The sequence below is a fragment of the Ambystoma mexicanum genome, chromosome 8 (genome assembly GCF_040938575.1).
Source record: "Ambystoma mexicanum isolate Mex_15411 chromosome 8, UKY_AmexF1_1, whole genome shotgun sequence".
NCBI classification, from domain to species: Eukaryota; Metazoa; Chordata; class Amphibia; order Caudata; family Ambystomatidae; genus Ambystoma; species Ambystoma mexicanum.
The window spans coordinates 794,477,331-794,491,542 of NC_090929.1; the positions used below are offsets into that span (position 1 = coordinate 794,477,331).

The window sequence follows — 14,212 nt, forward strand, 5'->3', positions numbered from 1 at the left end:
ACCAGGATAGGATCATACCACCCCACCTCCTCGGGTCCGATGTAATCTCCGCCATAATGGGCCCATAATTCACTGAGGCCAATTTTGAGAGATCTCTCGTTAGGAGCACACCCAAGTACTTAATGGAGTCCGTCCCCACCACAATCCCCGCACACCTATCCCGGTGGTCCAGCCCCGGGTCCTGGACCCTCATAGGGAGTAACACTGATTTAGATGCGTTTATTTTTAGCCCCGAGAATTGCCCAAAGGTCGTCATCGGGGACAGGAGGGGGGGAGCGAGGAGCTGGGCTCCACCAGGTATGCTAGAATATCATCAGCAAACAGGGAGAGCTTGAACTCCACCTCTCTTCTTTTAATCCCTTTGATGTTGGGGTGGGCTCGGACCGCTATGGCCAGGGGCTCCATCGTCACGACATATATTAAAGGGGAGAGTGGGCATCCCTGCCGCGTCCCCCGCGTGAGAGGGAATGAGTCAGAAAGTTCTCCATTCACCTGTACTCTCGCCGTTGGGGCCCCGTATAGGGCGGAAACCCAGTGCCTGATGTGAGCCCCGAAGCCCTTCGACGGAGGAGGAGTTGCATGTACCTCCACTCTACGCTGTCAAAAGCTTTCTCGGAGTCCAGGGAAAGCAGACTTGCTTCGAGGTCTGATTCTTGGGCATGGTGGATTAGGTCCATCGTCTTCCTGATGTTATCCGAGCCTTGCCTGCCCCCTATGAACCCCACTTGATCCCCACTTGATCCCCGTGAACCAGCTTGGGCATTATCCCCTCCATCCGTTTACCTATCACCTTGGCCAGAATCTTAACATCTATATTGAGAAGGGAAATCGGGCGATATGAGGAGCATTCGGTGGGTCTTTGCCCTCTTTGGGCAGTACCACTATTATGGCCCTCATCATGGTATCCGGCAGAGTGCCCCCCTCTAACACCTCGTTAAACACCCTCACCAGATGTGGGGCCAGGATGGCCCGAAACCTCTTATAGAAGTATACTGAGAAGCCGTCTTCTCCCGGGGACGTTCCCACCTTCATCCCACTGATCGCATGCTCCACCTCCTCTTCCGTCACCCGGCCCTCTAGGCCCTCTAGACCCTCCGCCATTTCGCCTGTCAAGGACGGGATCTGGATGGAGTCCAGGAAATCCTCATTCTGTGTGTCATCCCCGTCGTATTCTGACGAGTATAAATGTTCATAGTAACGGCGAAAGGCCTCTCCAATGTTCGGGGTGTCATGATCTAATGATCCCCGTTCATTCTTCACTGCCTTCACCGTTCTGCTCCTCTGAATCTCTCTAAGTTTCCAGGCCAGGATTTTGTCGGCTCTGTCTCCCCTTCTCATAATACTTTTGTTTCACTAGTTGGAGGCTCCGCTCTGTCTTGTGTAACAGGAGGTCTTTCAACTGGAGTTTATAGTTTTCTAGGGAGGCAATCTGTTCCCTTTCCAGGGGTACCTCCGGGAGGCCACCCGGCTGAAGTTGGGTTATCTTTTCCCTCGGGGACTTTTCCTGGGCCTCCCTCTCCCTCTTTTTCTGGGCTCCCATTCTGATGAGAACACCACGTAAGGTCGCCTTAAAGGCGTCCCACAGCCATTGTCGTTCAGCTCGAAATACCCCGAGATGGCGTCCTGCACTTCCTGTGCTAGAACTTCGTCCTTCAACAGGGAGTCATTAAATTTCCATCGCCCTTTACTGCCACTCCGCCATCCCCCCACTATGGTGGTACGGACCAAGTCGTGGTCGGACCAAGGGACCGGGTCAACCCTGTGGCCAGAGACATGTGGAAGAAGGGGTTCGTCTACCAGGATGTAGTCTATACGGGAGTATGATGTGTGGATTGCTGAGTAGTATGTGAAAGAGGGCAGTCCCGTCCTGGGAGTTGGGATGATGTCCGCCAGGCCCAGCTCCGCGTTGACCCTCTGGAAGGTACGGGCCATAGTTTCATCTGCAGCCCTAGTGGGCTGGGGCCTCAAGCGCTTTCTATCCGCGGTTGGGTCTAGGACAATATTAAAATCCCCCCCCCCCCCACCACCAGCAATATCCCGTGAACAAACAATTTAAATCTGTGCTTCACTCCCTCCCAGAATTGCACATGGCCTTCATTGGGGCCGTACACAACTGCCAGAGTCAGAGGGGAGCCCCGCAAAGAGCCCCTTGCCAACAGATATCGGCCCTCTGGGTCCTTCAGCGTGGCTTCCACTTCAAAGCCAACATCCCTTGCTAGCAATATGGCTACCCCCCTTTTCTTGGTTCTGTGGGATGCGCTGAGGACCTCCCCAATCCCGCCTCCTCGCAGTCTCGGTTCCTTCCCCCGAGCCCAGTGTGTTTCCTGAAGAAAGATCAGATCAAGTTTTGCCCTCCTGAATTCCCTGCACACTAAGGATCTCTTGGTTGGGGTGTTCAACCCCCGCACATTAAGGGAACCCACGCCCAGGGCAGGCAGATCCTCAGCCATTATCTAGGATCAACATCTTACTGGATAGCTGACTCATGGCACTTTTCCTTTCCAGCTCCTTCTGTGTTATGTCCTGATCCCCCTTGCCTCCTCCCCCCACCCCCCAGGTGGGCCTTAAACCTATCCCCAACTGCCCCCTGGTCCCCCCTCCAAGCTTAACAACCCCAACTATTCCTTCAACCCCCTCCCCCCGCCCCGGCGTCCAGCCAAATAGTTCCACCATTGCTGGTAATTGGTCGGACCACCAGCCTACCGCCTCCGGCTGGGCTAATGTCGAAATTCACTCCTTCTTGAGCCCCCCCTTTCCCCCCCGCCCAAGCCACCCTCCTCCAGATAGCCGACATAGTTGCTGTTCGGGGAGGCCCCTTACGTCCTTGGACCCCATGGTCCTGGAAGTCAACTCGCCTTTGAGCCGGGCCGGACGTTGTGTTCATGAACTGAGTTCTTTGCCCGGTTCCCCCGTACCCTTTTTCACTTCCAGATAGGTGTTTCAGCTACCAGACTCCCCCAGGCCCGACCGGCCCGCTCCTCTGTGTCCGGCATCCTCCCTGTCCGTCGTCGGGGACAGCGGGTTCAGTTTCTTAAATTTCCGTGGACCCGTCTTCTTTCTCCTCTCCTTGTGGCCTGCGTTCTCTGGCTCCTTCCGCTGAGAACCCTGTGGGTTCTCTCCGCGGGGTCGGGTCCGACACGTACTCTTGGATGGCTCCTCTTATGTCCTCCTCTGTAATCAGGGTCGTCCGTTGACCCTCGTATTCGAACGTGAGGGAGAAGGGGTCTATCGCACACCCCCTTCCCTTTTAGCATTTGTGTCAGAGGGCGGCACATCCTGCGTTTGGCCAGCGTGTATGAAGAGAGGTCCTGGAAAATGGACACTTGTGCATTATTATAAGTTCTCCCGTGTCTTCCTGGCCTCTTCCAGTACCTTCGCTTTTTTGGTATCTTAGTGAAAGCGGACCAGAATTGACCGGGGGCCCCCAGCTCTGCCCCCTGCTCTGTGGACCCGATCAAACGTTGGTTCCGTCGTCATCTCGTCCGAGAAGAGGAGGGTGATGATGTCACTCGCCACCCGGTTCAATTCTCTTTGTTTCTCCCTCCGACTCCAGCACCCCAAAGATCCTGAGGTTGTTCCTCCGTTCCCTATTTTCGAAATCGTCCATTTGCCTGGCCCTCTCCTCGTCTCTCTTTTCTAGAGCAGCTAGTCTCAGGGACATGTCCATCTCTTTCTCTTGGGTCTTTGCTGAGGACTTGTTGGTCTCAAGCTGCACCAATCTGTCTTCGACCTTGTCCACCCTACGGTCCATGTTCTCCATTTTCTGGGCAATGTCCGCCCTCATGTCCCTGATCTCCTGCAGGACCGACGCAAAGCCCTTTTCCATTGTAAGGGTGGGGGCGAGGTCTCGGCTGGGTCATTCTGGTCGTCCATTCCGGGCCGCTATTCTCCCTTCTGGCGTCCTGGTAACGGTACTCCTGGAGAGGGTGTGGCGCCAACTCATCCGATCTCCCTTCCTCTCCCTCCAGCCGGCGTTCCCCTGGTGTCAAGAGCGAGGACACAATTGGGAGACTACCCTCTCTCCTTCAGGTAAAACCGCTCCGTGAGGGGCTATCTTTGAGCGGGCACATGCCCAACAGCCTCAGGTGGGGGCCTCACACCCTTTACACACCCTTTTCCTACTGCTTGTGGTCGTCTGTTCCTGTGGTGGTGGTGGGGGGGGGGTGGCGACGATGTGTGTCAAATTGTGGGGAAATTAAATTCGATCGGCCGTGTTCTCTTCAGAGTTCGTCTCCAGGCAGGCACTCGCCCTGGGAAGGAGCCCAGGGGCCACCACCTGTGTGAAATCCGTGTTCGGGGTCCCCCCCTTGGAGGTCCTATTGCTCGGGTGGGATCTGGGGTTGTCTCACCCATCAATTGGCTCCAGGTGACCCTTTGTAAGCCCCCCGTGGTCGAGGGGGTCGTGCGGGCTCAAGTCTCCTCCCGCCTGGGCCACCTCGATCTCTGGGGCGGGCGCGGATCCCTCTCACCTTCCTCACCAGCCTTGTCCCGCCGTTGTCTGCTGTCCACCGTTCTTATGGCCCTCCCCAGGGTCTGTTGGACTGGGCCTCGGCGCCCCTGTAGCTCGACTCCGTGTTCGGGAGCTCGGGTCAGGCAGGCTGCCTCTCCTTTGGCGGGTCCGGACCCACGGCTCGAGTCGCTGCCGCCTGGGGCTTCCGCCTCGCGCCGGTTCCGTCCTCCTGTGCCGCGGGCCCCGACGGTGGAGTCCTCGCCGGTGCGCCGGCGTGCTCTGTAACTGGGACGGGGTGGATAGGTCAGGAGCGCTTGCAGGCCTCAATGGCTACCGCGCACCGCGACTCCCCACGCAGCTCCGGAGGCGGGCGGGGCCTCTCGTGGATTCTCTCGTTGGGCCGCGAGCCCTCGTTCTCGGGCAACCGAGGGTCCTTCGGCGTCGCTCTTTCGCCCGAGGGGGTCCCCCGGGGTTCACTGCCACTGAGAACCACAGGGGTTGCGGGGGGGGGGCTCAGTCCCTCAACACGGCCCAGTTTCGGCGGGAGCAGCGTCTTCAGGCAGCCATCGCCTGTGCACCCCCTGGTGGCCTCCCAGAGGTCACCATATTTAATGTCGCCACAACCTTTTCCCGGCGGCATTATGTATGGCAACCATATGTATGGGGGAAATGTTACTTTATACCGGTAAACTGGCATATGTGCCTATGCTGTAAGGCCATGAATAAGCTGACGTGTTGGTATGGCTAAATCTTTGCACGTGGAAAGTGAGTTTCATATAGTGCCTGTTGTGTGGGGGGTGGGGGGGGGTTGCAGTTATTTTTTCCTACTGCAGAGAGGCCTAAATAACAATAAATAAATGGGGCTCTGCAGAGACGCTGGAGCTTTTTGTGGCGAAGGGCACATTGCATGTGGTCAGAATTCACAAACGTGCAAAGTACTTTATCTTCTGCTTTCTTGCTGCTGCAAAATATCTCGGATGCCTCAGACATGATTTGTGCACATCCCACCCATTTTAAAACTGAAACTTTGGCCTTCTGTAGGCAGATGGCTACCTGTCAGATATTTGGTATGGGCAAGTGCACAGCGATGTAGGAGATTGCGCTGTGGAAACATTGTCAAGGTATCTTTTTTCTTCTTTTGACTAGGATCGTAATATAACCTGTATGATTGGAAAATAATTCTCCAATTTCTAACACCTCCTCCCACAGTTTTTGATATTGTGGGTTCTGTAGCAGCAAGATTGGGAATGAGTGACAGTTGACAGTGATTAGAAAAAGGGTGTAATTCACATTTATTCTTATAGTCGTTTTAATCCCTCCTTGTCCTTTATCTTGATGGTAAACCCCTGAACGCTCACACTAGAGAAAATACAACCCACTAGGGAAGAAAGGGCCAAATCGATCTTGTAAGGATAACCCGTTTTAATCTCATGCGCAGCTGAGCGCAACAGCAAAGAACTCTGCTGCCAAGAATGTTCTGCCGAAGAGAGGTACAAACGGAAACATTTAAGGCAAAAACGTCATAATGACGCAATACATGCAGTACACACCCGCACGGCTGATTGGATGAACCCTATACAGGTGCTGCCTTTATCCATATGGGATGGCAGTTTATTGGTCCCAGTCTGCCTGTCTTCCATCACATGGGCACTGCAGGGCTCATCTTCTCACGTCGAAGGTCAGAAAACAAATTAACTATGCTCCTACTATACAGCTTGTTTTTCACTCATACAATGCACTTGGCAGGCTTCAAAAACAAACGCATAGCCGGTTCCAGGGCACTCTAACCTTCACCCACACATTTCACTCACTCCCTCTGCGTCATCTGACTCCCTTGTCTCCACCCTCATTTAAACTATAATGTATCCCTCCCAGCACCTTGCAATACAAATCACAAGATTGTCGCTGCAACAATACATCCTGTCCATCCTCTCTAAACATTTCAGGACTTTTTACTTTGGGGTTGATGGTCAAAGGGCACCTGGTGTCATGGAATTCAGGGATCTTAGGGTTTAGTCAGTTATATGGGCTATAACTCGTGGTCCTCGGCAATGGGCCGGGTCGTGCTGTGGCCAAAGTGAGATAACATGGCCACCAGGCGCCGGCCTCTAATCGCGGCCTTGTAGGGCACATTCCTTTAGGGTGAAAGACACCTCTTCATAACACTTTAAAGAACAATGAACAAATAGGGTGGCGGTACGAACTGTCCTCATGGGGCCTCGTGGATTTGGGCCTAGTGCATACAATGCCACCTTTACTGTGCTTACCGTGCAAGCCTTCCCTTCTACCTAAGAATATTAATATCTACACACAATAGCGATACCACCCGCACCTTGGGCCGCACCATATGAATATGCTACAATTGGTGATGTTAGCATGGGGTCCAACTGGATGGCAAAGCGCCCCTTTCACTGACCACCCTACCCCTGGGTTAATTGCAGTACCTCAAATGCATCTCTCCTTTAAAGCTCCTAGTAGAAGGTCGGGGGGGTGTCCCCTTCCCAACAATCTTCATCCCTTACACCAGCCCTACCCGTAGCGCATGATGTGCTTTTTGGTATTGTATAAAAAAAAAACTGAGAACTGCGTTAGACGTTCATGACTTGGGGATTGAAAGAGGTCTATGAACCTAAGTTGTGCACTCCCAAGAGGCCCCTTTTAAAATATAAAATGACATGTTAAAGAAAACTGTTTCTGGTCTGTCCCATAGTACTATAGGATTCCTAACATGTTGTGGAGAAAGAGTACTGCCACCCCCAAAGCAATATTGTTTTGTGTATTTTCATTGCAGGGTGGCATGATTATCTTTGAAGAGGATTTGTATTTGTGTGCTTGTAAAACACAGCTCATTCATCTTTTAATATCATATTTTGTAGTCCCTATATCAGCTTGTGTTCACTTTATTTTCTTTAATGCAGTGTATCTTGCTGAAGCAATGAAGCAGACACCTTCTGAACAGGTGAGGTTACCCTCAATAGAAAAATATGCTGTTGTCATACAAACCAACAAAAGCCTATAAAATGTTTAAAGTTGTGGTAATTTTTTGTGAACTTGACAGTGTGCGTTTTCAAATGTTCCTATCAGAAAGGGGAGAGTAATTTTGGCGTTTTGATCAGTGTAATACTAGACATGTAGCATAGATTGACTGGAGTATAGTTTATGAACACATACTAGGTTGTGTGCCTGAACAAAACCTTCCTAAATCCTTTTAAAATGATTTTTAAATATATCTTAAAAGTAAAAAGGTTATACCATGATATCTGATTAGAATAGCACAGCCCCATCTATAAGTATTATAAGTATGGAAGAATTTCTGTGAGTTTCTGATTGAAATTAGTTATTAAAGGCAATGTGACCCAGGTCTGCAGCCATGATGGATTGGGGAATTTTGTTCAAGAGGAGCGTTGTCTGCAGTGTACGCTCCTTTACTGCTGAAGAGGTTTTGGTACTGTGAATGGGCACACATGGGTGATGAGGAAGTGTTTAGCATTCTTGCAGGGCGAGTGGTGGGGGACGGTATGAAGCGAAAGAGGGCTTGAAAATGGGGGAAGCGTTTTATTAGTTTGAGAGACCGGGTTGGGTCAGAAGGTTTACATTTATTTTATTTTCACAAGGCAAAAATCAACACAAAAGTCAAAGTAGCAAATGGAGAAAAGCCTAATGCATAACCTCTTTGACTAATGCTTGCCTCCACTAAGTAGGTACAATTCAGGGGTTGGAGATGGAGCCAGCAGTCCCCACTGTCACTCTCTATTCCACAGGCACCCTCTCTACATTCAGTGGTGCACCCCTGGACTGCCTTAATCTAGGTCCCTCTCTACACCTGTTGTGCTCTCCCTGCTTCATTCATTTGTTGTTGTTTTGTATTTGTAACGTGCCCACGATGGACTTAACCGCATTGGGCGCAGAAGCTTAGATGTCTTACCTACTACATCTTCTTGACCAGCCTAGGGTCGGTCTGCCCTTGTTCCCTTTTGCTCCTACTGCCACCTCTTACAGCTGCAACAACCTCCTAACAGGGCCTCCTTGTGTCTCACGAGACCCCATCCTGATTTTGCCTCCTCCAGACCTTCACACCTCCTCCTGTTGCCACCCCTTTCACTCTTCACTTCCTCATAATATCACCACCTTCTTAAGTTTTTTTTACCACCTCCCTCTGATGTTTGATCCTCGAAATCTTAACCCCCTGCTCCTGAAGTTATCCCTTGCCCCAGACTCTCACACCTCCCCCTAGCTCTTTTTTCCACTTTTCATTTCCAGCATCCACTCCTCCACAGTAGGGGTGTAACGGTATACCGTTATAGATACTGTGAACAGCTTCATTGAACTATAATAAATCATGTTGTTTATACCGGTATACCGTTTTAGGGCCTGTAGCTATTAAGTGAGCTTTTCAATCTGATTTGGAAAGGCTGCAGTAAGCAAGTGCTGCACATTCTGGATCTTTCACTGTGGGATGTGGTGTTTGGCAGACAAGAGCATAGGGAAAGTGAGGCCACATTAGTAAATGCAGATTTGATGCTGTGACAGCTTTTTCTCTGTGATCAGTAGTCTGGTTAAGGATCAGCCGATTTGTAGTTTTCCCACCAATTTGAAAGATCGGGAACTACACATCCCAGAATTCAAAGGGGGTAATTAACTGGATGCCGTTCTGATGCATGTCTACAAAAAACGTTAGCTCTGTAGACTGTATAAACAGTGCTTTGTACTAGTATATAAACTGCCCCCCACAGTCCTCTGTGTAGATTTACACATTGGCACTAGAGTTGTTACTTTGCTTGATCCTTCACCTGCCTTCTGCATATGGCACTGGACTCAAGCAGGCAGGACAGATTCTACATTCAATTTGAAGTATCCAGATCAATGGGGGTGAGATTTCTCAGGTCTATCCTCAATTTGCGACACCACCCATGAAAGCATTCCTCTGTCTCAACTCGCATGACAAGGGTCCTAATGCGCTCAGACCTGGAGAAAATGGTAATGATGGGGCTGTGGTGATGTGGTGGTCTAGGCTATATTTGTGGCGATATGTATTTTAACTTAGTCATTTTCAAAAGGTTTTTGTGCCACTATCTTTAAGAAGGTAAATGAACATGTATTGCAACAATCAAAGCAATCAACAGCGCCCACTGAACACTGTCCTGTTAGGAGATTACAGAGAGTGATTAGCAAGCTGATACACCCAGACCAGACGGGCTATGTCCCGAATAGGAATATAACCCATAACCACAGGCGACTCCGACGGGTGATTGAATGGGGTAGCACTGCTGAGGGCAAAATGGCGATCATGTCCCTGGACGCGGTCAAAGCTTTTGACTCGGTCAAATGGCCGTGGTTGTTGGCGGCCTTGGAGAAGTATGGAATAGGACCCGGCTACACGAAGTGGGCGACAATGCTATATAGCGAGCCACTGGCTAGAGTTAGAACGGGTGCAGTAATATCGGAGAGGTGGCAATTGAGTAGAGGCACTAGGCAAGGGTGTGCCTGGCATCCGATGCTCTACATACTAGCCCTGGAGCCCCTAGCGATATACCTCAGACAACAATACGACATGATAGGTATTGAAGTGAGAGGAGAGCGACATCTGATCTCCTTGTATGCAGATGACTTGTTGCTATACTTAAGATATCCAGAAGAAAATCTCCAGTATGTACTGGAGGTGATGGCAAGGTATGCAGAACTGTCCGGCATAGCGGTAAACCCCCAAAAATCCAGCATGTTTCCACTAGGTGACTACAAGGGAACCCCCGAGACGAGGTTACCGGTGTTACAAATACTGTGGGAGGTGAGCTCTTTCCGGTATCTAGGGATAGACGTGTATCCTACGGTGGAGGCGGAGCACAAGCATAATACTGAGGTGGCACTTGGGAAAATTGAGAAGTGTATGCAGTTTTGGGTTAAGTTGCCCTTGGCAATGATGGGACGGGGTGCAATGCTGAAAATGGTGGTCCTGCCGAGGCTTTTGCATTACTTCAGCAATGTCCCATACATGATACCTAAGGGGTTCTTTACTAGGCTTAACAGCATGTGCAGGGATTTCTTGTGGCATGGTACCTGGAACAGAGTAGCGCTGTGGAAGCTGCAGAACTTTTACGAAAAAGGGGGGATAAGACTGCCCAATTTTCAGGTGTATTATGTAGCGTGTCAGCTGCAGTACGTGGCTCAGTGGCTTTCGGACGAGGCGACCCCTGAATCTAGGTTATTTGGACATGATTGCACCCCATTCCACTTGAGGGAAGTGAGCTGGTTGCCCAAGGCTGAGATGAAAGAGCGCCCCAGGATGATGATGCTTGGGTGGCAGATGTGGCGTAGGGCGTGCCGGATGATGGAGAACCCATTTCCCTGTTCCCCGCAGGTGCCGCTGGTGGCGTTGGCTGGGGGAGATGTGCAACTGAGAGCTATACTCAGGACCCATTGGGAATCCTTGGGGTTGGTGACGCTGGGAGATGTCTGGCAGATGGGGGCCATTCTGGATTTTGTGGTCCTTAAAGAGGAGACAGGATTGCATGTGGGCCAATATATTACATACCACAGGATTGTTCAGAGAATCCGGGATACGTGGCCTGAAACTGTGTTGGGAGAAGAACCCGATGCCAACATAGAAATAATATATGACATATCAGAAGGGGGGCATGAGATTTCCAGGCTATATGAGATGGTGATGTCTAAAGTTGGGAAGGATCTGACACAGCTGAGACTAGACTGGGAGGCGGAGGTGGGAACCCTGATAGAGGATGGGATGTGGGAGCGGGCACTTGGGTACCATAAGAAGGTGTCAAGGAATGCCAGACTTAAGCAAATACAACTATATGTAACGCACAGAGCATATATGACACTCTTGAGGATATCCAAGTTTGAAAACGCTGGACGGCAAGCATGCCCCTAATGTGACATAGAGAATGCTGACATGACCCATATGTTCTGGTCATGCCCAGTGATTGAGCGTTTCTGGGGGGAAGTGGCACAAAAGTTAGCTGAGAAAGGGGTCACGCTGATTATAGACACAGCCTGGGCTTGCTTGCTGGGAGGGTACCCCAGATCATCAAAACTTAAGCATATTAATAAATTGAGAGACCTAGCATATGTGCTTGCTAAACGGAGGATCGCTATGGGTTGGAAGACTTGTCACAAACCACGAGTGGAGGTATGGTGGAAGGAGTTACAGAAATGGACAGAGGCAGAAACGACAGTATGGCAAGAGTCGAACACTGTAGGGGGGGAAGAAGAGATAGGGACCCTGATGGCATGGAAATCACTCATAGTTGAATTGTTTGGAGCACCACATGATCTGACTGAATCTACAGGAAGCGAGACCCCGCCGCATGCGGCGGACACAGAGAATGATAAACAGGCTCATGATGGGGGGTCGGAGGGGGGGAAGCAGTGGCCAAAATCAAGCATTGATATGATCCTTTTTCTTTCCATTGAAATATGCACTGCATGTTTGGCTGTATTTTGGTTTGTTTTGTTTGATTAAAATTAATAAAAAACTAAAAAAATAAAATAAAAAAAACACTGTCCTGTTAGGATTACATGGTCAGTGGTGACTCCAACATCAGACCTTTATAATACACCAGGCAGATGGTAAACACATTATAGTGATTTGATCAATATGCAACCTTTCGGTGAGTGTTTGTTGGCTATGACATTTTGACAAAAAAAAAATGACATGGGCTTTCAGACCTCACATGAGTGACTTTTTTCCCTTTAAAGGGTTAACTTGTATGACTGATCGCAGCAAGGGGTCATGATGCCCAAGCCATGTGGTTCCAAAATAATGCAGGTAGAGTCCGATTTACAAAGCGATGATCTGTGACTGAGCAGCAAGCTCATTGCTCAAAATGGGCATTTTAACATTTCCACTGGTCACTCTTTCATTCAAGGTGATCAACGAGTGAGCGCCATGAAAGACCAATCTGCAGCCGCCTTAGATTCCTGGAGGATCAGCTAAAAATATGCAGAGACAAGTTTCAAAATGCTGACAATTTATGACCTTTAAGAAATTATTTAAGATTAGTTAACTCCACCTGCTATACCGTGATGACCATGATATAATGTCATTTGGCAAGAAGATTATCATAGATAAAACCAGTACCGTGACACCCCTACTCCACAGTCCTTGTCGCGCTCCAAACTCCTACAACCACCAGCCGCTGCATTTTCCAACAGCCCACACTCCGCAGCTGGGGCTGGCTGTATTTATACTGTCCCCTCCTGCCCCTCAGTGTACCTTTCACTAAGGGCCCGAGTCTGATTTGCCATTTTCCTCCTCTGACCCTCTCTGAGGCTACCTGCACTGAGCTGCTGGCACTGGTGTTAGTGTGTGAATTACGGGTTGGGAACTTGACAGGTAAGTGTTCTATCTTTTCTTATTTATTTGTACCGTTGGCCAAGCGGGGAGTGTAATAATTAATTTATTTCCCCAGTGTGAGATTCTTTTGCCAGAGAATAATGGGAGTTGGAGTGCTGCTTTCTATCTTAGTTTGTCTACTTTTGGGACGCTGCAGGTTTGAAGCATTGTATCCCTGGTAACTGGGAGTTCATCCCAGGTTCCATGAATCTTCATATAATATTCCTTTGTGCTGTGTGAACTGTTAACAGTATCAACGTGCAGACAGACTACCTTGGTTGGCTATACAGAAAGGGTTTCTCTTTAAGGGAAAGCCTTCCTTTTAGTATTGGGGATTTGCGTCTGACCAGACAGCGCTGGGCTCTCAATTGGGAAGAGGAAGCCTTTTCATTACCTTGCAGGCAGATTACTGCAGGAGTTTGAATCCAGGTGTAAATGTCTGGTTAGGGCTGGTCTGCCCTCAAGGGCCAGTAGGGTGGAGAGGGACTGGACTCCTAGGACTAACCTGTGGTGGTCATGTGACCGTCCATTCATGTGCTGGGGGCCAAGGTAAGGTGACAAAGGGATCCTCTCCATACAACAACCAGCTTCAAGAGCCAGGCAGGCGACTTCCTCTCAGCAGCTATGTAAATCATTCAGGTCTTGGGATTTAATATTGAAGTAATTGGCAAGAGTGTTGCATAGAGAATATGCAACCTTGTCAAGATTGGATTGGAACCACTCTTGGCCTTGGGTGGGAATCTTACCAGGGAGGAATCCAGAGAAAGCCCCACCCCCAGAGGGAGGTGGTGGAAGTTTGGAGGACCCGAATTCCTGTCCCCTCCCTAGTGACTTTTGAGACTCAACCTCTTTCACCATCCCATGCCTCTTAACTCTTAAACCAATTGCTTGCCAGTTTTGTTATTTTTATTCTATATCCAGTGTTAACAACATGACAAACTGTGTAGACAGGTAGAGAGCAGGCAGTCCACCAGGGTTGCACGTTGCCCTTATCCCAGTGCTGGAATCCTTGAACTGGCAAAGTGTGGCAAGCAGCAGAGAGAAGACCACAGAGCTTAGACGCAAGGGATATGCCACACACCTCTCCTCCACATCAGCACTGGCTTTAAGGCCACAGCAGAACCCTCTAGACTACCAGGCATCTGGGAAACAGACACAATTAAAGACTTAACCTACTTTGAGGATTGCACGTTAAGGCTCGCTAACATGAACTTGGACATTGAACCACCCAGTCTGCCATTTTCTCACAGCGGCCCAGCAGAGAGAAAAGGGGTGGAGCGTAACTCGCTATTTCTCTATGGAACACCTTCAGGCACGAAAGATGGGTCCAGATTGGCCAGTGGCATACAACAAATCCAGGGATTGGGAGGGGGCATAATAAAATGCCCAGGAAACGGGAAGATGTGGGTTGT

At 49.9% G+C, this 14,212-nt stretch overlaps 1 protein-coding gene across 7 annotated transcripts in view; it reads left to right on the forward strand.

Moving 5' to 3' along the window:
- NRBF2 (nuclear receptor binding factor 2) overlaps positions 1-14,212 on the forward strand; it is a 714,205-nt gene that overhangs the window by 483,112 nt on the left and 216,881 nt on the right. For 6 of the 7 annotated variants that reach the window (XM_069610628.1, XM_069610630.1, XM_069610631.1 and 3 more), the window contains one exon: positions 7,369-7,409. The exons of the other annotated variant lie outside the window; for it this stretch is intronic. In XM_069610628.1, the coding sequence (XP_069466729.1) occupies positions 7,369-7,409 (41 nt within the window). The remainder of the gene's footprint in view (positions 1-7,368; positions 7,410-14,212) is intronic. 7 annotated transcript variants of the gene reach the window in all.